The 24,474-nt window shown below is 34.4% G+C and overlaps 1 protein-coding gene across 1 annotated transcript; it reads right to left on the bottom strand.

Annotated features, from left to right (window-relative positions):
• Window positions 1-461: 461 nt before the first annotated feature.
• On the bottom strand, window positions 462-4,398 carry LOC129747389 (lactoylglutathione lyase). Its single transcript, XM_055741580.1, has 5 exons — window positions 4,298-4,398; window positions 4,098-4,215; window positions 1,071-1,207; window positions 926-1,012; window positions 462-862 (listed from the first exon to the last, which is right to left on the bottom strand). Exons 1-5 carry the CDS (start codon window positions 4,336-4,338, stop codon window positions 625-627), a joined length of 621 nt encoding a protein of 206 aa, XP_055597555.1. The 5' UTR covers window positions 4,339-4,398; the 3' UTR covers window positions 462-624.
• Window positions 4,399-24,474: the final 20,076 nt, after the last annotated feature.

The raw sequence follows: 24,474 nt of genomic DNA, 5'->3' as shown, positions 1-24,474 counted from the left end.
AAATATTTTGCGCACAATTTGACCACCGCATTTTGATTATTTTACCGGGGCCAACCTTCCTACCTTGAAGAAATGAAGTCAGGAAAGAAATGAAGTGGAACATATTTTTCGCTAGCCCTTCATCTTTGAAGTCTGTTGGTACTTTCCTTAAAAAGAGATTCTGATTCAGGTAGTTTCTGCTAGTGAAAGGATTTCCGAGTTATGCTGTAACTGGTACAACTTCTCAAGTTTTCGTTTTTTATACCTGATCTATTTTGAGCCGGAATTTTGGTGACATCGGCGAGCTCCATAATTCCTTCTTTTTCTATTTTTTTTTAATTTCTGTTATGGAATAGAGCTGCAAATGATGTCTTTCACAACTTAAACGTTTGTTACGCGAAGAGCCTGTACTATAGAGAAGAACACTTAGGAGATAGCAAATAATTCTTAGGATGTGATTTTGTCAATGAATTTATTCTTAGTTTTCAAAATTTATTTTATATTTATAAACCTTTTAAAGTTTAGGTAAACATTTGCGAACGTGTAAATTTTGTTCCAACAATAGTAAGACACTTTCCATTAACGTGACTTTCATTTCTTATATGATAAGAACAGAATTATAGCAAAGAAGAAAAAACATTGTTCTTAACACACCTTGTTAGCGTTGAAAATTTCAATCCAATAACCGTCGGGATCCTTGATGAACGCCAATCCCTTCATGCGGCCATCCTCCGGACGTTTAACGTATTCTACACCCAGCTTATCAAACCGGGCACAAGCTTTGGTCACATCCGGCACCATGATACCGATGTGCCCGTACCCACGAGGTTCCGCATTTCCGTTGTGATACTTCTGATCCGGATCCGTTTCCGTGCCCCAGTTACTGCGGAATACAAATACATGATTTACCGAAATTGTTGAAAAAAATGATAAACAAAATACTTACTGGGTAAGTTCCAGGGTTGCTTTCCTGCTCATCGCCCATCGAATGCACTCTTTCTTATCCGTTGGCTGATCGACAATGTCTTCGTAACTGAAAAAAATCAATACAATTAAACATTAAATTTTCAAACGAGGATAATAGTTTTTACCCCATAAAGTAAAGCGAAAACTTGGCCTCGGGGAAATCCAATTTGCACAGCAAGTTCATTCCCAGTACCTCATTGTAGAACGGAATGGATGCACGAGGATCCTTAATGCGGTACATGGTTTGTTGGAACAGGAAATCCTGCAAAAAACGGTAAAAGTCAGAACGTTATTTTTATTACAATCACTTGCCTCGGAAATTCGGACTGATAAAAGGCTGAATTTATACTAGTTAAATTATTTTTCATAAGCATATAATAGGATAGATAACATTAGGCGCCTGAATTTCAATAAAGAGATTTTTTATTCACAGTTTATCTTTAAAAAATTCTTGGGCAATGGAATTTTACTTCAAAACATGCAAAGGTACAAACGGTATGAAATGTTGTTATAGGTATAGATATTTTACTGACCAATAACCTCTGGGGGTTACTGTTGCCTAGATTAATCACTACTATGTCAATGGCATAAATAATGTCCCACATTGAACAAATGTAAGAGAGCAAATTCCCCAATACACTTCTCCTGTTTCTGTTTGTTTCAGATTTCAATATTTATTGATGGGTAATTTCCGAAAAATTATTCTATACCGAAAGCGAAGTGGACAGCGCACAGTTATTTGAAAGGAATGTCAATCAAATGTTAATTACTATGCGCATCAATTATGTCCGCATTAAAATAGTAGCCACTAAGTAGTGCGATATTTAAATTTATTACCGTTTTAAGGCGTAAGTCGAACGACATATGAGTGCATAAAATGCCTGAAAACAGTGATGGTAGAAAGTGAGAACTTCACCATCAAATTGGTAGCCATTACAAAACTATCACTTGTAATCGTCTTTAAATCAACCGAAAGCATTTTTCAAAAAGGCGAACTACTAAAAAAAAATACTCTAACGAGCAATTATCTTTTTTTTTTTTTTTTTTTTTTTATGGCGTTTAAATAGCTCGGGGAGCTGACGCTGGAAATGAAAATTAGAATAGTTTGGAGAAGAAAATTTAAAGTTTAGAGAAGGCAGCGTAGAATAGTAAGCGATCATGAGACGTTGGTTAAACCATCAAGCACTTCATTATATCCATGGAATATGGATAAAATGTAGTTCAAGATAATAAACCAACCCCTCCCGATACCAGTTGGAGGAAGGACAAGGGTGGGTTCGAGACTGGCCTCTACATACTCCCCAAGCATCTACATACTACGGTTTATGGGCGCATTGAAAATATTAACAATAAAAAGGAAGGATCTCACCAAGTTACAGGACATCATCTTCAGCAGTTGCAGATTCAGCAGTTCAGCAGATCCTTGGGCTGGCAACCATGTCATGCGAAAGCCAACGTCTGGGTCTCATGATGTTAGGAGATGGCATGTTATAGAACACTGTTATAGGTGTTCATTAAATCCTTGGGATTCGAAGCCATCTTAGGGGTCCAATGTTGAGAGGATATGGCTTGAAGGCTCGTTCGTCATCATCAGAAGGTCACATGCAAAGAAATAAAAAAAAAGAGAAAAAAAAGAAGGGAAAAAAGAAAAGAAAAATAGGATATTAATTCATTTTATCTATCAATATATAATATGAAGCCTAGCTCAAACCAGTAATAATCTAGCTTTAATATCTTGATCGATATCGTCTACTTATCAAAAGAACTGGAAATGCACAATGCTGTTCTTCTAAAACCTAATCACTTATTCTGGTCAGCCTCTCTGATAAACTATGCTGAGTCTACATAGGGGTTCTATTTTAATATATATCGTGTGCCTATTTAAAATGCCCGAAATCAGTGATTTGGACTACCTACTCATTGTTATTCTTCAAAACCGTACATTCTATTATATACTTCCATAGATGAATTTCAAACCTAACCGAAAAACGTAAAGATCTGCTAAAAGTGAATAATTAAATAAAAAGCAAAAAACGTCTAACCAAATGAAATATAACACTCTTCAACAACAGCATTTCCATCCAATGAGCCTCTAGTTCTTGTAAAATGTTTGATTTAAGAATAAGCCAACGAAATTCATAAACCGCAAATACACACTTACTAGAGCATTGGGGAGGCGAATACCATAACCTTTACCTAACATCCATTACAAGCACACGTTTTCTCTATTTTTAATTCTATAAGACTAAACCAACTAACTACCTAACCAAACGAATTATGCCCTATTGAAAGTATCAACTTTTATTATGGTAAATTGTGATACTTTCACTACCAAATGTTGCGATTGTTCTGCGGAAGGGAGGGCAAGTGTTTCAACTCCCATTCATCTTATCAACATGGATCATGAAAACAATAGACATCTTTGAACCTACTGCTGAATTTAAACTAAATAAAGATGTTCAGCTCCTCTTCTAATTTAGGCCATATTATGACACCATGTTTAATAAGATTGTGTGTAACGACCCTGTCAGGAAAATGATGGTTTGATCTATCATTTTCACAAGCATACACACCGCAGCCGTTAACCCATTGCAACTTAGGGTACGGAAATACTCTAACGAGCAATTATCACATACATATGAAACTGCTTATGTTATCTAGGAATTAGAAAGTAAAAAAAAATAATATCTCCCTTGTTTAGGCCCTTTTCTTGAAACTTTCTAGAAATAATGACAGTAGAATTTTTCATGAGAAGCAACAAATAAATCTTGAGTAGCTTCTCCATGCAAATGAAAAAAGCGTCAAACTTTACATATCTGAATGGGAGCAAACAACAGCAGATAACGAAATTCAAAGCGACCATTACAAAACGAACCTGTATTGAGTTATAGCATCAGCGATAAGAGACCGATAAATAACGAGTTTACAACTTTTCAATAGGTCATTAAAACGCACGTTTGGAAAGCGTTTTGAGAGATAAAAGCATTAAACTCATTGCGCAATATGTGACATTAGTGTGAACTCATTAAATTTGCTGTTTGTGCTAGTAGTTCGGATTTGAATTTAAGTATGTACCTTCTTTCAGGTCTTTTTATCGCACAATTTACAACCCACAAAAAAAAACTAAGTAACTCAAATGACCCCCGTCTCACCTTCGTTTCGGCATCCGGAAGTTTCAGAAGTTCCTTGGCCTCCTTATCGGTCAATCCTTGTGCTTCACCCATGCTGCTGCACTTTCTTGTTATTGCACTGCTACGTATAAGCGTAAACCTGGAATGTGACCACCGAATGGGAGACGGTAAAAATTCCTTTTATTATAGAATCAATTCACCAGCTTCGAACAAAAACTCACCAAGGCTTGAGCAGAAAACGACCGGCACACATGGGAACCATTCGATAACTAACTGATATCAGCCGAAAAGAAAAATGAAAACAGCCGGTCGAGATCCTTAATGTTAGAGACTCGAAATATATTAGATTACGAAAAAATTGATTTGAAATTAGTTTTCTCGAGAAGGCTTAAATATATCATAAACATGAAAGTATTTGAGATCAAAAACAACATTTTAGAACTTCATGGCATGTAAAAGTTCATTTGAAAATTTTCAAATAGCGTGTCTCTTTATTTCAGGTGTCTCGCGCTTTCCTCATCAGTTTAGGGGTGTCAGCGAAACAAGCACGAAAAGTACGCAGCCAAACCGAACGAGGGGACTCGAATTTGTTTCCAAAAGTAGCGAAACGGCCTGATCGAATCAAAATATTATTCTTAAACTAGAATAATTTCATATTGTTTGTATTTTATGTAACTTTTTGAGCTTTGATTCCCAAAATCAGATAAATCCAGATAATGCTGACAATGATAATAAGAGATATTTAGCTATCAAAAAGCATTCAAAAACTTCTGTGAAAATGGTAAGATGCTCAAACTGTTCTATTAAATAAAAATAGATTTTGGCATAAATTCAAGGGTAAATCAAACCAGAAAATTTAAGACGCAAAAATTTGTTAGATTTCGTTGAATCTGGTTTTCGTGTGGAAAAACACACATTATTGAGCAGCTTCTGAAAGTTAAAATGTGGCGTTTAAATAGGGTAAAAATTCAACCGCAAAGACAAGCAAATAAATAAAAATTAGGTTAACATGTTCACAAATTTTAACAAACTAACAGGAAAGAGTTAAAGGGACATAAATAAATATTATTAGCTGTAGAGCATATTTGATAACCATAACATTCTATGTATTAGAAAAAATTAATACAAAAAGTAGTAATCACAAATTGTAGTCTTAACATATTTTATTAACCGAAGAATTTTTAAGAATTTAAGATTTTTTTTTTGTCTGACACTTATAAACTGTGAAATGAAAACAAATTTGGCCAAAAAAGTCACGTTTGTTTTACGTTTAGATTTTGAATGATTTTTGCCAAAGATTAGGGCCCCCTGACTAAAGGATCGAGTCTCCTTCAGTAAAGGATCAGTTTCCTTTAACTTTCAAAATATCACATTTTTTTAATCCCACGAAAACGCTTCTAGTTCATCTACGGGTTCTTGTATCGACCTAAATTTGCAGCATATAAATTTGAAATTACAAGCTGTCAAAAAATGCAAAAGATGGAGATCAGCTAAATTTTTCCAAAAAGAAATGATGAAAATAAGAAAAAGGGATCAAATATCCCCATTCTCCCCTACAAATATTAATTGACTAATTTTACCCCTAAATCTATGCAAAAACGAAGTTGTTTTTCGAAATTAATCCAAAATCTCTTTATTATGATTTAAGAAACGGAAAAGATATGAATTTAATAGAACTAGAATAAGTTGGTCCGATCTAACTTTTGGAAAGTGATAAATTCGACATGGTTAGAGGTATATTTGGAAAGGAAAGTAAATAGTAAAATAATAGATTCAGGATTCACAATACTGGAAGCTAAATTCCAAATCTGAAACTGAGTTTTCTGAGTTTGAATTCTGAATCTGCATTCTGAATCTGAATTCTTAACCAGAATGGTGGATCTGAATTCTGTATCTGAATTCTGAACTTGAATTCTAAATCAGAATTCTATATCTTAAATGTGAATCAGAATTCTGAATCTGAATCCTGCATCTGAATTCTGAATATGAATTCTATTTTTTTACACTTTATTTATTGAGGGATTAAGCTGTAGTTTTCACCCTCAGTATAATTTATAAATAGGTACTGGACGTTACAGTTTCTTAAATTTGGTCGTACAATGCACTTTGCTTAAGGAATTGTATCACTATTTTTCCACCTTCTTTGTTGTTTTTTAAAATATTTTCTGAATTCTGAATCTGAATTCTGAATCTGAATTCTGAATCTGAATTCTGAATCTGAATTCTGAATCTGAATTCTGAATCTGAATTCTGAATCTGAATTCTGACTCTGAATTCTGAATCTGAATTCTGAATCTGAATTCTGAATCTGAATTGTGAATCTGAATTCTGAATCTGAATCCTGAATCTGAATTCTGAATCTGAATTCTGAATTCTGAATTCTGAATCTGAATTCTGAATTCTGAATTCTGAATCTGAATTCTGAATCTGAATTCTGAATCTGAATTCTGAATCTGAATTCTGAATCTGAATTCTGAATCTGAATCCTGAATCTGAATTCTGAATTCTGAATTCTGAATTCTGAATTCTGAATTCTGAATTCTGAATTCTGAATTCTGAATTCTGAATTCTGAATTCTGAATTCTGAATTCTGAATTCTGAATTCTGAATCTGAATTCTGAATCTGAATTCTGAATCTGAATTCTGAATCTGAAATCTGAATCTGAATTCTGAATCTGAATTCTGAATTCTGAATTCTGAATCTGAATTCTGAATCTGAATTCTGAATCTGAATTCTGAATCTGAATTCTGAATCTGAATTCTTAATCTGAATTCTTAATCTGAATTCTGAATCTGAATTCTGAATCTGAATTCTGAATTCTGAATCTGAATTCTGAATCTGAAATCTGAATCTGAATTCTGAATCTGAATTCTGAATCTGAATTCTGAATCTGAATTCTGAATCTGAATTCTGAATCTGAATTCTGAATCTGAATTCTGAATCTGAATTCTGAATCTGAATTCTGAATCTGAATTCTGAATCTGAATTCTGAATCTGAATTCTGAATCTGAATTCTTAATCTGAATTCTGAATCTGAATTCTGAATCTGAATTCTGAATTCTGAATCTGAATTCTGAATCTGAAATCTGAATCTGAATTCTGAATCTGAATTCTGAATCTGAATTCTGAATCTGAATTCTGAATCTGAATTCTGAATCTGAATTCTGAATCTGAATTCTGAATCTGAATTCTGAATCTGAATCCTGAATCTGAATTCTGAATTCTGAATTCTGAATTCTGAATTCTGAATTCTGAATCTGAATTCTGAATCTGAATTCTGAATCTGAATTCTGAATCTGAATTCTGAATCTGAATCCTGAATCTGAATTCTGAATTCTGAATTCTGAATTCTGAATTCTGAATTCTGAATTCTGAATTCTGAATTCTGAATTCTGAATTCTGAATTCTGAATTCTGAATTCTGAATTCTGAATTCTGAATTCTGAATTCTGAATTCTGAATTCTGAATCTGAATTCTGAATCTGAATTCTGAATCTGAATTCTGAATCTGAAATCTGAATCTGAATTCTGAATCTGAATTCTGAATTCTGAATTCTGAATCTGAATTCTGAATCTGAATTCTGAATCTGAATTCTGAATCTGAATTCTGAATCTGAATTCTGAATCTGAAATCTTAATCTGAATTCTGAATCTGAATTCTGAATCTGAATTCTGAATTTCTGAATCTGAATTCTGAATCTGAATTCTAAATCTGAATTCTGAATTCTGAATCTGAATTCTGAATCTGAATCTGAATCCTGAATCTGAATTCTGAATCTGAATTCTGAATTCTGAATTCTGAATTCTGAATTCTGAATTCTGAATTCTGAATTCTGAATTCTGAATTCTGAATCTGAATTCTGAATCTGAATTCTGAATCTGAATTCTGAATCTGAATTCTGAATCTGAATTCTGAATCTGAATTCTGAATCTGAATTCTGAATCTGAATTCTGAATCTGAATTCTGAATTCTGAATTCTGAATCTGAATTCTGAATCTGAATTCTGAATCTGAATTCTGAATTCTGAATCTGAATTCTGAATCTGAAATCTGAATCTGAATTCTGAATCTGAATTCTGAATCTGAATTCTGAATCTGAATTCTGAATCTGAATTCTGAATCTGAATTCTGAATCTGAATTCTGAATCTGAATTCTGAATCTGAATTCTGAATCTGAATTCTGAATCTGAATTCTGAATCTGAATTCTTAATCTGAATTCTGAATCTGAATTCTGAATCTGAATTCTGAATTCTGAATCTGAATTCTGAATCTGAAATCTGAATCTGAATTCTGAATCTGAATTCTGAATCTGAATTCTGAATCTGAATTCTGAATCTGAATTCTGAATCTGAATTCTGAATCTGAATTCTGAATCTGAATTCTGAATCTGAATCCTGAATCTGAATTCTGAATTCTGAATTCTGAATTCTGAATTCTGAATTCTGAATTCTGAATTCTGAATTCTGAATTCTGAATTCTGAATTCTGAATTCTGAATTCTGAATTCTGAATCTGAATTCTGAATCTGAATTCTGAATCTGAATTCTGAATCTGAAATCTGAATCTGAATTCTGAATCTGAATTCTGAATTCTGAATTCTGAATCTGAATTCTGAATCTGAATTCTGAATCTGAATTCTGAATCTGAATTCTGAATCTGAATTCTTAATCTGAATTCTTAATCTGAATTCTGAATCTGAATTCTGAATCTGAATTCTGAATTCTGAATCTGAATTCTGAATCTGAAATCTGAATCTGAATTCTGAATCTGAATTCTGAATCTGAATTCTGAATCTGAATTCTGAATCTGAATTCTGAATCTGAATTCTGAATCTGAATTCTGAATCTGAATTCTGAATCTGAATTCTGAATCTGAATTCTGAATTCTGAATCTGAATTCTGAATCTGAATTCTTAATCTGAATTCTGAATCTGAATTCTGAATCTGAATTCTGAATTCTGAATCTGAATTCTGAATCTGAAATCTGAATCTGAATTCTGAATCTGAATTCTGAATCTGAATTCTGAATCTGAATTCTGAATCTGAATTCTGAATCTGAATTCTGAATCTGAATTCTGAATCTGAATTCTGAATCTGAATTCTGAATCTGAATCCTGAATCTGAATTCTGAATTCTGAATTCTGAATTCTGAATTCTGAATCTGAATTCTGAATCTGAATTCTGAATCTGAATTCTGAATCTGAATTCTGAATCTGAATCCTGAATCTGAATTCTGAATTCTGAATTCTGAATTCTGAATTCTGAATTCTGAATTCTGAATTCTGAATTCTGAATTCTGAATTCTGAATTCTGAATTCTGAATTCTGAATTCTGAATTCTGAATTCTGAATTCTGAATTCTGAATTCTGAATCTGAATTCTGAATCTGAATTCTGAATCTGAATTCTGAATCTGAAATCTGAATCTGAATTCTGAATCTGAATTCTGAATTCTGAATTCTGAATCTGAATTCTGAATCTGAATTCTGAATCTGAATTCTGAATCTGAATTCTGAATCTGAATTCTGAATCTGAAATCTTAATCTGAATTCTGAATCTGAATTCTGAATCTGAATTCTGAATTTCTGAATCTGAATTCTGAATCTGAATTCTAAATCTGAATTCTGAATTCTGAATCTGAATTCTGAATCTGAATCTGAATCCTGAATCTGAATTCTGAATCTGAATTCTGAATTCTGAATTCTGAATTCTGAATTCTGAATTCTGAATTCTGAATTCTGAATTCTGAATTCTGAATTCTGAATTCTGAATCTGAATTCTGAATCTGAATTCTGAATCTGAATTCTGAATCTGAATTCTGAATCTGAATTCTGAATCTGAATTCTGAATCTGAATTCTGAATCTGAATTCTGAATCTGAATTCTGAATTCTGAATCTGAATTCTGAATCTGAATTCTGAATCTGAATTCTGAATCTGAATCCTGAATCTGAATTCTGAATTCTGAATTCTGAATTCTGAATTCTGAATTCTGAATTCTGAATTCTGAATTCTGAATTCTGAATTCTGAATTCTGAATTCTGAATTCTGAATTCTGAATTCTGAATTCTGAATTCTGAATTCTGAATTCTGAATTCTGAATTCTGAATCTGAATTCTGAATCTGAATTCTGAATCTGAATTCTGAATCTGAAATCTGAATCTGAATTCTGAATCTGAATTCTGAATTCTGAATTCTGAATCTGAATTCTGAATCTGAATTCTGAATCTGAATTCTTAATCTGAATTCTGAATCTGAATTCTGAATCTGAATTCTGAATTCTGAATCTGAATTCTGAATCTGAAATCTGAATCTGAATTCTGAATCTGAAATCTGAATCTGAATTCTGAATCTGAATTCTGAATTCTGAATTCTGAATCTGAATTCTGAATCTGAATTCTGAATCTGAATTCTGAATCTGAAATCTTAATCTGAATTCTGAATCTGAATTCTGAATCTGAATTCTGAATTTCTGAATCTGAATTCTGAATCTGAATTCTAAATCTGAATTCTGAATTCTGAATCTGAATTCTGAATCTGAATCTGAATCCTGAATCTGAATTCTGAATCTGAATTCTGAATTCTGAATTCTGAATTCTGAATTCTGAATTCTGAATTCTGAATTCTGAATTCTGAATTCTGAATTCTGAATTCTGAATCTGAATTCTGAATCTGAATTCTGAATCTGAATTCTGAATCTGAATTCTGAATCTGAATTCTGAATCTGAATTCTGAATCTGAATTCTGAATCTGAATTCTGAATCTGAATTCTGAATCTGAATTCTGAATTCTGAATCTGAATTCTGAATCTGAATTCTGAATCTGAATTCTGAATCTGAATCCTGAATCTGAATTCTGAATTCTGAATTCTGAATTCTGAATTCTGAATTCTGAATTCTGAATTCTGAATTCTGAATTCTGAATTCTGAATTCTGAATTCTGAATTCTGAATTCTGAATTCTGAATTCTGAATTCTGAATTCTGAATTCTGAATTCTGAATTCTGAATCTGAATTCTGAATCTGAATTCTGAATCTGAATTCTGAATCTGAAATCTGAATCTGAATTCTGAATCTGAATTCTGAATTCTGAATTCTGAATCTGAATTCTGAATCTGAATTCTGAATCTGAATTCTTAATCTGAATTCTGAATCTGAATTCTGAATCTGAATTTTGAATCTTAATTCTGAATCTGAATTCTGAATCTGAATTCTGAATCTGAATTCTAAATCTGAATTCTGAATTCTGAATCTGAATTCTGAATCTGAATCTGAATCCTGAATCTGAATTCTGAATCTGAATTCTGAATTCTGAATTCTGAATTCTGAATTCTGAATTCTGAATTCTGAATTCTGAATTCTGAATTCTGAATTCTGAATTCTGAATTCTGAATTCTGAATTCTGAATTCTGAATTCTGAATCTGAATTCTGAATCTGAATTCTGAATCTGAATTCTGAATCTGAATTCTGAATCTGAATTCTGAATCTGAATTCTGAATCTGTATTCTGAATTCTGAATCTGAATTCTGAATCTGAATTCTGAATCTGAATTCTGAATCTGAATCCTGAATCTGAATTCTGAATTCTGAATCTGAATTCTGAATCTGAATTCTGGATTCTGAATTCTGAATCTGAATTCTGAATCTGAATTCTGAATCTGAATTCTGAATCTGAATTCTGAATCTGAATTCTGAATCTGAATTCTGTTTCTGAATTCTGAATCTGAATTCTGAATCTGAATTCTGAATCTGAATTCTGAATCTGAGTTCTGAATCTGAATTCTGAATCTGAATTCTGAATCTGAATTCTGAATCTGAATTCTGAATCTGAATTCTGAATCTGAGTTCTGAATCTGAATTCTGAATATGAATTCTGAATCTGAATTCTAAATCTGAATGCTGAATCTGAATCTGAATTCTGAATCTGAATTCTGAATCTGAATTCTGGATCTGAATTCTGAATCTGAATTCTGAATCGGAGTTCTGAATCCGAATTCTGAATTTGAATTCTGAATTTGAATTCTGAATCTGAAATCTGAATCTGAATTCTGAATCTGAATTCTAAATCTGAATTTTGAACCTGAATTCCGAGTTCTGAATCTTAAAGATAAGTTAACCACCGTTAATTAATTTTGTAAATTTATTTTTCGGCATATCGGTGAAAAGTAGTTATGAAATTGATAAAGATGGATAGAGAAGTGAGAAGAAAATTTACAGATGTTGAAAAGAGCGAAAGAGCATTTTTTGCGAGGAAACTTATTAACGTACACCATACTTTACCCTGCAACATTTCATTATTTAGGAGAAGTAGTACCGGGATAGAGGTGGCACTACCTTAACCTATACAATGAAATCTGGTTGGTCCGAAGTCTACATGTGGTGAACACGTATACTCCGGACGGGCAAAATATGGCGTACGTTAAGCTCCAGAAAGCTTCCCTATTGCGCGCAATGGTTCTATCGATGCGCTAGCCGTGTTGATATTTCGTTATCACGGCATGAATGCACTGTATGAGTGCTAATCATTAGGGTCAACGGTCCAATTTGGCTAAGCCCGAATTATTTTGAACCATTGATTTGATTTGATTTTTAAAGCCTATTATTATGATTTTTAAGATAAGTTAACCACCGTTAATTAATTTTGTAAATTTATTTTTCGGCATATCGGTGAAAAGTAGTTATGAAATTGATAAAGATGGATAGAGAAGTGAGAAGAAAATTTACAGATGTTGAAAAGAGCGAAAGAGCATTTTTTGCGAGGAAACTTATTAACGTACACCATACTTTACCCTGCAACATTTCATTATTTAGGAGAAGTAGTACCGGGATAGAGGTGGCACTACCTTAACCTATACAATGAAATCTGGTTGGTCCGAAGTCTACATGTGGTGAACACGTATACTCCGGACGGGCAAAATATGGCGTACGTTAAGCTCCAGAAAGCTTCCCTATTGCGCGCAATGGTTCTATCGATGCGCTAGCCGTGTTGATATTTCGTTATCACGGCATGAATGCACTGTATGAGTGCTAATCATTAGGGTCAACGGTCCAATTTGGCTAAGCCCGAATTATTTTGAACCATTGATTTGATTTGATTTTTAAAGCCTATTATTATGATTTTTAAGATAAGTTAACCACCGTTAATTAATTTTGTAAATTTATTTTTCGGCATATCGGTGAAAAGTAGTTATGAAATTGATAAAGATGGATAGAGAAGTGAGAAGAAAATTTACAGATGTTGAAAAGAGCGAAAGAGCATTTTTTGCGAGGAAACTTATTAACGTACACCATACTTTACCCTGCAACATTTCATTATTTAGGAGAAGTAGTACCGGGATAGAGGTGGCACAACCTATACAATGAAATCTGGTTGGTCCGAAGTCTACATGTGGTGAACACGTATACTCCGGACGGGCAAAATATGGCGTACGTTAAGCTCCAGAAAGCTTCCCTATTGCGCGCAATGGTTCTATCGATGCGCTAGCCGTGTTGATATTTCGTTATCACTCATACAGTGCATTCATGCCGTGATAACGAAATATCAACACGGCTAGCGCATCGATAGAACCATTGCGCGCAATAGGGAAGCTTTCTGGAGCTTAACGTACGCCATATTTTGCCCGTCCGGAGTATACGTGTTCACCACATGTAGACTTCGGACCAACCAGATTTCATTGTATAGGTTAAGGTAGTGCCACCTCTATCCCGGTACTACTTCTCCTAAATAATGAAATGTTGCAGGGTAAAGTATGGTGTACGTTAATAAGTTTCCTCGCAAAAAATGCTCTTTCGCTCTTTTCAACATCTGTAAATTTTCTTCTCACTTCTCTATCCATCTTTATCAATTTCATAACTACTTTTCACCGATATGCCGAAAAATAAATTTACAAAATTAATTAACGGTGGTTAACTTATCTTAAAAATCATAATAATAGGCTTTAAAAATCAAATCAAATCAATGGTTCAAAATAATTCGGGCTTAGCCAAATTGGACCGTTGACCCTAATGATTAGCACTCATACAGTGCATTCATGCCGTGATAACGAAATATCAACACGGATAGCGCATCGATAGAACCATTGCGCGCAATAGGGAAGCTTTCTGGAGCTTAACGTACGCCATATTTTGCCCGTCCGGAGTATACGTGTTCACCACATGTAGACTTCGGACCAACCAGATTTCATTGTATAGGTTAAGGTAGTGCCACCTCTATCCCGGTACTACTTCTCCTAAATAATGAAATGTTGCAGGGTAAAGTATGGTGTACGTTAATAAGTTTCCTCGCAAAAAATGCTCTTTCGCTCTTTTCAACATCTGTAAATTTTCTTCTCACTTCTCTATCCATCTTTATCAATTTCATAACTACTTTTCACCGATATGCCGAAAAATAAATTTACAAGAGTTCTGAATCTGAATTTTGAATTTTGATTCTGTTTTCTGAATCTAGATTTCGAGATTCTTTAAATTTTGATTTGCCAATTTGAGAATTTGTTCATTCGCATGTATATTTGATGCTTTCATAAATTTAGTACAATTCAAAATCAAATGCGTTTTAAATGTTATCATTTGTCGTTAAAAGACTTAGAATAATTACTTTCAGTAATACAAACCTTTGGAATAGCATGAATTTCCCCCCCGATCCAGAGCATTTGCTAATGATTAGCTTCCACGAAAAGCCAGGCCCCATGGTGCGCTGGGTGATAAATGCCCACGATCTTGACACGAAATGCTAACCCAATCCTTGGCGAGAAAAAGGAGTAAGGTACTCGGAAAGATGGTAGCATTCATTCGAAATAAAGTTCATTGAAACCCACCACATCGAGAGGCTGCTGCTATTGATAGAGAATCATTGCGGCCTTCCTGCCTGTTAACGCGGCGATAATAGACGAGATTCTAAGATCTTTCTTTCCTGCCGACTGAAGAAAATTATTGGAATTTTATAGAGCGACGACGACGATTTTTTTATTTCACTTTTAAATATTTTTTAAAAAAAGTTTTCTAATATAGTAAATAAGTTTTATCTATACATAACCTTTCTTTCAGTCCACGATTTGATCTATTAGATAAAGACTTTCACAAATATATAAAAAAAACCCACACAAAAAAACAAAAAAATAGTAAAGAATGTTATTTTTAATTCAACAGCCATTTCGATACATTCTCCGAATGTGATCCTAAAAACCTTGTCGAATTCAAATTCCGTAAAATAAAGAAAAAAGCGATAGTTCAAAGATCGAACCTTTCAAACGTAAATCAGTGGATTGCATACAATAAAAATAAATTAATGGAATTTCCAGTCAAATTCTTCGGACACCGACTTAAGAAACAGTTTACCTTATTTAATGTAATTTGAAAAGATTCTGGGCACTGTTATGAATATGCTCCACGTCATCCCATGATAATTAAGCCAAGAAATGTTTTGATTTATTGTTGTTTTCTAGATTTATTTTCATGCAATAGATTAAAAAAAAGGATATCATTTTCTTTTCTTTGAGAGTCGTAACTCGCATTTTAAACCTCGTGAGTGAATTCCTTGTTTTTGTTCCCGAACCCAATTGTGATTAGTTAAATTATATAAAGTCGAACCTGGATAAGCGAGAAGCCTCTACAAATGAGAGGTATCGCCAGGTCCGATGATTTTCTGATACAAAACCTCTACAAGTGGGAGTGTAAAACCTCCATAAATTACACAGTAGTAGAAAGAAAACTGAAAATAAGGCAATAAACGTTTGCTTTAAGGTGGGGGGGGGGGGGGGGGCGTAGGGTCTAAATTTTCAAAAAATTGATTTTTTATTTTTTTATTTTCTTATTGTAAACCATTTCAAGAATGTTGTGTCAAATTTTCAAGTCAATTGAAGCAAAACTGTAGAAATTATAGGCCTTTATCTCCTCCTATCTAATACTGCAAGAAAGCAAGAGCAGAAACTTCAAACGCGTTTTTCTCGAAAGCACATTTTTAAAGTCCGTGGACATCGTCATTTGAAAACTATTTATCCGATTCTTTTCAAATTTGGAACATATTTTCTTCATATAAAATACCTGACCCCAACGTTTTTCTTTTTTGTTTTTTTTTTACTTTGGGGAGATTTTACAGGTGAAAAATGGCGGATTTTTTCGTGAAAAATCGTAGTTTTTACTTCAAACAGCCACAAAAATTTCATAAATTTTTTTTAAGTTAAATAAAAACGTTGGGGTCCAGAAATACATTCATTAAAAATATTTTGCTCTGATTTTTTAGCTTCAGATGATTATGTGCTGAGATACAGTGTCCACCGCAAATCCTGTTTTCTAAAAGGCATCCTCGAAAGTGCTCCGTCACCGGCTCATTTTTCAATATTTTTCTACGAAAAAATTACTAAATGTTCTTTTAACAATGCTTTGTATAATGCAAAAAATTTGAATACATTTGTTTGAACGATAGCTCTAGAAAAAAAATCGTGAAAATGGTACATTTTATTCCCGTTACACCCTACCCCCCCCTTAACAAATTTTCAAACTATCCAATAGGATTTTTTATCAGAAACACTGATACACAAAACCTTTTTTTTTTTAATTAATACAATTTGGCTTCAAATAATGTTCTTGCATTATTTGCAATTCATCCCAAATTATTTCAAGGATAAAAGTTGATTTGCATCGAATTAGGTCCATACAAAGTCGTTATTCTTACAATGTTTCGAGATCGTCGGCATTTCATTTGTCGCAGTTAAAAAACTAATCAAACCTGCCCTTTGACTATGTTAATTTATTGAATACAATCCTGTTATCTCATAAAAGCACTCAATACAAGTTGAGTCATTTCAGCCCAAATGTGGATCGCTCACGCACCGCTCGTTAATTCTAGCGCTAAGTGAATTAAACACTGCAAAAGGTCACTCGAATTAGGCCACCGGATATAAATGGCTGACTTTTTGCATCCGTTGGTCCATATGGGTAACTGATTAATACGTTGTGGCCCTGGGAAGAGGTGACCAACCAATAAGACGTTTAGGAATTCCGGTTCAGGAACGAGATAAATGTGCAAAGACCATCATTTTCGAATTGATTACAGAAAATATTTTTCTGTGATACAATCATTATCTTTAATCAATATCAAATAAAGTCACATATTAACATAAATGAATGCTTTGAAGTTACATATTGGCTGACTAACAGAAACAACTGTCTAATTTCCTGGAACTTAAAAGTTGCAAAACAGATTTATATGTTCGTTGTAAGGGATTTAATTGCCAAAAAGGGCGCAAAAGTTCTCTAAACGGGAAGTCACAAAAAGTGTGCTTTCTTCCTGGCTGGCTGGCTGGCTGGCTGGCTGTCTGGTTAGGCGGGTGCGCCTGCATGTATGCTACTAATTCATATCACCCCTTCGAGTTTTAGTTTCAGTTAGAACAACATCTAGATGAGGCCTAGTGGTAGCGTGTTAGTAGGTTGTAGTAGATTTGATTACTTGAATAATTTAACTAATATTCGATGTAGTTAGGATAAATTTGCGAAATGTCTAAGCAAGTCACTGTTAACAGTATCCCTAAGTCAGGTCATGGATCCTGGAACCATATTAAACTTTCAAAGACAGTTACTAGTATTGTTCACCAACAATGATTATCGAGGTACGGTTAAGCGGACTTTAATCAACTTTTCTTTATTTGTCCACTAAAAAATCTATGACAAGGTACCTTCAAACACAAAAATGTAGAGAGAGTAGGTAGTAAGAACCAGTGAGTATGTTATTTCTTATTTAATATTATGAATTTTGGAAAGTGAAATTCTAGCTTCAGCATTTTGCTAATGTTTTTCCAAATTCACGCATCCCTTTCAAACGTATTGACTAGAGTTCATAAACAAGTTTATGAAAATTACACATGGTAGCCCTAGTCAGCTAACACGTTCCTAACTAAAAGAAAACCAAAGGTAGTTGATTATGTTTTGATCCATAATACAACTTGAATCATCCTTTTATTCTTTGGTTGGTTTGCAGAGTATACTCTTTTCATAAATAAGTTCTAATTACCGTGGTTTCGTAAGAAGTTTGGAATTTACTATGACATTTTGAAAAATAACATGCCAGTAAATATTAACTTTACCTTAGCTGATAATTGTTCATAGAATGAACAAACTCAAGATGTAAATGAGTGGTTCACTGAAGAAAAACAGTTACATTTGACGACACGTGGCACACACTAAATATTTCCGGATCCACCTACGTTTCACCTACACATGTAAGGATCCGTTTGGTTAAACTCGGTTAACTATTCTGAATTTTGATTACAAGCTACACGCTTTTGAATGAGATTGCTTTTCTTGCCTGATATGAACCAGCAAAGGTTTTTTTTTTACTTTGAAAATCAAATTTATTGAAAAACTACAATAAAAGAAGACTACAAAAAAAAATACCAAAACAGGTCTTTATCTTATAATTACTCTTGATTGTCAAAATTTAAAAATTCGTTAATTTTTTTTATTTAGTGAATTATATATTAAGCCGCAGCCCTTGGAGGATAGCCTTCAAGTTTTATAAGTCAACGGTCATGACCACAGTACACTTTCTGTGGTCTGTGGTTAGTGGTTTTAGCATTTGTAAGATGCTATAGCCATAATATCCTCGGAAGATGTACGCTTAGAATAAAGTAAAGGAAATCTCTTCGAGAAAACATCAAGTTTCATTGAGATCCAGTTTGTGTTTGTGTTCGTTTTATTTATTCAGACAAAATATTTTACCTCTGCCGATACCAAAAAAATTACTATAACCCGACACTTCCTATCGCCATATGATTATCATAAACGCAGTCCTTTTCATCATGAATCTTAAAACTGTAGCAAATCCTCAAAGGTGCCAAAGGTGCAAAAAGCACACCTACTGAAAATTGCATGCTCCGGATGAGAAGCAAAAAAAAACCGTAAGTAAATATTCTATTCAACCATTTGACACGCCCAAAATAAGCCCTTCTTGAACTTGTGTGAACATTGGCAATAAAGTGAAAAAAGTGCATTCATTCCGTTCGGCATACCACCGGGAAGTTCGCGTTACCAGAACTAACTGCGAAGAACAGAAACAGAACACATGCCATCGGAGACTTCCCGAATATCGATAAATAAGGTCCCAGCAGAAGAAAAGCTCCTGCTGAGAACGTGTGTCACAGCAATGCCGCCAGGATTTGATTGCCTGTTGCCAGAAAGAAAATCCCCTAACGAACAACTGCTACTTAGCATTAGCTAGCCATCGTTTTGTGCCGTTTTTTTCCTTGGTCGATCTTCCTTGAAAATTCTAAACATGCACGCATCAATGAACGCATTCAATTCAACAACCTTGAAAGGATCGGTTTCCCATTTGAGTCAGATTTCTGACAGTTAGAGATGATCATGCCAAATGGACCGGATAGCTGGATGTCAGAAAGATTGCTGCCAATGGCAAATGGTAGACAAATTGATTGTTTATTGGCCAAAGACGTTCGATATTGACGCATTTAAATATCATATTAACTCAATCATTTGATTATCATTTCGAATTTTGTCAATTTCTTATAATTATAATTTTTTATAGTTAATTATATTTGAGTCAATTTTCAAATGTTTAACAATATTTACTATTTTATAAATTTTGATTGTTTTGTCAATTTTGTACAATTCTTCCAAATTTATATTCGTCATTTTAGTCAACTTTCACAAAATAACATTTTATGAACTATAAATGCGCAAATCCAGTGGTTTGTCTTGTTTTGAATACTAGATCGTTCATCGGACGCTGTTGGATCCAAAAGATGTGAACGATTACCAAAAATGTCCAATCACCGAATGTGCCTTGGCAGAAACATTAATTTGGTAAAAACAAATTTGACTTAAAATACTATTTTTCATGAGGAAAGCGTTCAATTTGTGAAATATTAAAAAAAAATTTTTATTTTATCTACAAAACGTCCGATTGTTGAGTAAAACTGACTTTAGACTCAGCTCCCGAAAACGTCCGATAAACGAGCGTGTCCGATTAAAAAGCGAGTACTGTACCACCAGTGTTCGGCATACAGCGCTAATCCATTAATCGCTAATTAGTCCGCTCTCTTTTTGTTAGTGGTTCAATTTTGTCGCTAAATTTTGATTGAGCTAGCGAATTATAAATTTCCGCTATATTTTTGTTCCGCTAACGGAAGACCGCTAACTCCAATAAAAATAATTAATCAGGCTGAAGTGATTCCAATATACGCTCGAGATGAAAATTGTCACATCGAATGGTCTTAGTGGAGGGGTGCGTACTAGAATCAGACGAGGCTGGGTCATTCGGCCGAAAGTCATGAGGCCGAAAGCCATTCGGCCGAAGGTCATTCAGCCGATTTACGTTAGGCCGAAAGGGCTATCTGGCCGAACAGGCCACTAGGCCGAATGGGTTATTCGGCCAACGGTTATCCAAATGCTGTTATTTAGGCCGAAAGGATGTTCGGCCAAATGGTCACTAGGCCGAAAGGGCATAAGACCGAATGGTTATTTGGCCGAATGGTCATAAGGCCGAATGGTCACTAGGCCGAATGGTCGTGGGGCCGAATGTTCGTAAGGCCGAATGGATGCTAGGCCAAAAGGTCGTTAGGCCTAATGGTCATTAGGCCGAATAGTCGTAAGGGCGAATGGATGCTAGGCCGAATGGTCATAAGGCTGAATGATCATCATGAATGGTTGCTAGGTCAATAAGAAACCTTTTTCACTTGTCTGCATGCTAGGTCGAATGGTCATGAGGCCGAATGGCTGTTAGGCCGAATGGACGTCAGGCAGAATGTTCATAAGGCCGAATGGTTATTAGACTGAATGGCCGTAAGCCGAATGGACGATAGGCCGTGACCGCATAGCCGAATGGTCGAATCCGGCCTTGCATCCATTCGGCCTGATGACTATTCGGCCTAACGAGCATTCGGCCTAACTACTAATCGACCTAACATGCAAGAAAAAATATGTCTCATAGGCCTAGCATAAATTCGGCCCAACGACCATTCAGCCTAACAACCATTCGGCCTAGTGGCTATTCGGCCTAACGACCTTCTAGCATCCATTCGCCCTTGCGACCATTCGGTCTATCGTCCCTTCTGCTTTACGATCATTCGGCCTAACGATCTTTCGGCCTAGCGTCCAGGCTTACGAACATTCGGCCTTACGACCTTACGACCTTTTGGCCTTACGACCATTCGGCCCAATAACCATTCGGCCTAGTGACCATTCGGTCTGATGATCATTCGACCTAATCAATGTTCCGAAAATCAATCAAAATAAACACTCAGGATGCGTTTCCTGTTGGATACATTCTGATTGTATAATGGGATAGCGCCTCTCGCAACTGCTTCGCCTGGCTGGTATGCAATCTCGATCAGCGCTCCTATCAGCTATGCAAACCGAGTCGCATCATTCAGAATCATCGGTTTAGCAAACATCGCATATCGATGTCTGCTGATCCATTCTGAATGTCACTCACTCAGTATCCGCCTGGCTGATTAGAAATTGAAAAGACGGCGGAAGTGACCATCTTTCCATCACAAACACAACTACAGTTTGATTTTATTCTTACTGTAGTAAAAAAAGCTGTAAAATCAAATAAATTTATTAATTGGCTATGTTTAAAATCAAACAACATTTGCTAATGATCGGTTACATGTATCACTCGCTCACTGCCTGAACCATTCACTCCTGATCCTAGCCCAACATGATTCGCCGTATGCATCGCTCAATGGTGAGATTCCAATTTGATGATAGTGCTGCACTGTTTTGACAGCAAACATCGTGCGAGGTGATCTGTATTTTAGCGATGAATAGAACGATGGATGATCGGATAAGTCCAGTAGCAATCAATAACAAAACCCGATCGCTGTACGTTCAGTGGCGAAGTGCAATCAGGAACATTCGTTGAAAATGAGTGATTTTCGGAACACTGGACCTAATGACCATTCGGCCAAATAATATTCGGCCAAATAATATTCAGTCAAATAACCTTCGGCCTAATGTCCCATTCGGCCTAACATCCGTCGGCCTTTTAACCCATTCGGCCTAGCGACCTTCGGCCTAACATCTTTCGGCCTAACATTTTTCGGCCTATCGGCCTTCGGCCGATAGTTCGGCCCCCAAATCAGACGATAGGAATGTTTTTGGTCATCTTACAAAACGGCCAGGTGCCATGCAGCTTTACTTTTTATCTTTTCTGCGCAACATTTATAGAAGAAAAATCCATTAAAATTTAAACAGTATTAAATTATTTTTTTAAATCCTTTGATCAGCTCATTGATTTTCGAGCGGTTGAAATATTTACTAAAAACAGTTTTTTTTAGATTCTGCAAATTAGTTCATATTAAAATGAAGTAAAATCACAATAGAATGAATTGGTATTGTTAGGCTGACTGCGGTAATTTTTGAATTTCTCAAACCCTGAAGTATTAAAAGCTTCGTTTTGGCCTCAAACTCACCCATGAATTTTTGCAGAATTTTTAAGTATGGGAGAGTGGGGAATCATGGGCCACTTTTTTTCGTTGTTCCATATCTTCTTTATTATAAAAGATAAAATGAAAATAAAAAATGGTATGGTTTTCTACATTTTCAAGGTATCATAAGGTTTTTTTTTAATTTTTAATAAGTTATTTTTCCCAAATTCTGACTGTTTGAAAAAAAGCAATATTTTTTGGATTTTGAAAAATGGTGGGGAATCGTGGGCCACCAAATCCAAATTGACCAAATAACATGCAAAGTTTATGAGTTGACCCAAAACTGTGATTTCCTACTTCATTTCGTTGTTTTAAAGAAATTTCAGATGATGAAATAAAAAAGAGAGCTGTGTATGATCGCATAGATTCCAAAACCTGGTTCGCGAACGTTTTGGCAAAATTTCTTATATAGGATGAACAAAATATTTTTCATAACTCTTCATTTGGCATAAGAAAACTTTACAGATAGGTAAAACGTATTTTAAGTTCTAAATGTGAATAAAAACATAAAATTATAGGTGATTCAAGATGTGTGGCCCACGATTCCCCACAAGCTATGATTTGCAAATTGGTTGCGTTTGTGTGAATTATTGATATTTCATCAAAAATTCCTTTTCCATGTAAAAGATCATGACAAAACTAAGATCATAAGCGTATGAGAATATTTTTGCTATGCACTTTAGGTTCCCCATCGATGAAATTTGCGGGTGTTTTTTAATTATGTAAGAAAATTTTTCTAACTTTTTTTATCTTGATAAATAAAAGAAGCATGTGATGCGTATTTCAGTCAACAACATATAAGAATATATGCTCACGTAAAGCGACGACGATGACAGTTGGTTTGAGATTTTTATCTCAACACACATCTGAGATATTAAAAGTGGCCCACGTTTCCCCATGGCCCACGATACCCCACTCTCCCCTACCGTTAACATGATCAAATTTAATCTGTTATGTTTGTATGGAAAAATTTAAAATTTTGTTTTGAAATACGAACATGATGTTTCGTTTAACTTTGGAACAGACTGTTTGTGCTGGTGCCAATTTGAAAATTTTCTAAAGGAAATTTTCTGTTGAACAATTTTGTTGAAGACCGTAACTTATTATCTCATCAGATCAACAGATTTTAGTCTGTTGAAAGGAATTGACGGCAGGTCAATCAAACCTAAAAAAAATCATGGATGAATTTTGAACAAAATGAAATCTTTTTGAGTCTTATGGTTTGAAAAATTTGGAAATGATCCCTCATCATCTCAGTTTATTTGTCATTAAACAGTTCATTTAGCCTTCGAGCAAGCAAATAGGATACAAGTTCGAACAGAAAAGATTTTCGTTTGGCAATGCTGCTATCCTAAGACTTATACATTACATCACGCAAATTTGAAAGAGATGAAAATAGTTGAAGATTTTGCATTGGACTGGACACAAAAATATCAGTTGGCTTACCCATCTGGAGGCATATAAAAAATCATGATTTTGTATAAAAGCCAGAATGAATCACATCCTGGAGGAATGAAAAAGATCCGATGTTAAAGTTCAAGTAACATCCAGTGATTTCTGCAACTGAAGTGAAAATCCTCTCACAGGTTTGAAGCTATACGTTGCGTACAGGGATATATTCACACCAGATAAATTTTAAAAAGCGAATTGGAAAGCTGACGTAATTTGGCACATTTTCGCATCTTCAAATTGTCAAATACGTAAAACACAGAGTTTTTGACGAATTTTCGAAAATAGCAGTTTCGAACATTTTGTCAATTTGCAATTCCTCAAATTTTCTAACACTCAAACTCAACTTTGTGCTGGATTTTAAGTAAACATAATAATTTAAGATTTCCGCAATAAACTTATATTCATCAGAAAAGAAATTTTATACTAATCCTAATGGTGTAATTACATAAGCGATGCTTTACAAAAATATTTAAAAAAAAGTGGAATAGTTGTAACGGTTCACGAAATAAGTTG

The sequence above is a fragment of the Uranotaenia lowii genome, chromosome 2, assembly GCF_029784155.1.
Source record: "Uranotaenia lowii strain MFRU-FL chromosome 2, ASM2978415v1, whole genome shotgun sequence".
Classification (NCBI taxonomy): Eukaryota; Metazoa; Arthropoda; class Insecta; order Diptera; family Culicidae; genus Uranotaenia; species Uranotaenia lowii.
This window is presented reverse-complemented; position numbering and strand designations above follow the sequence as displayed.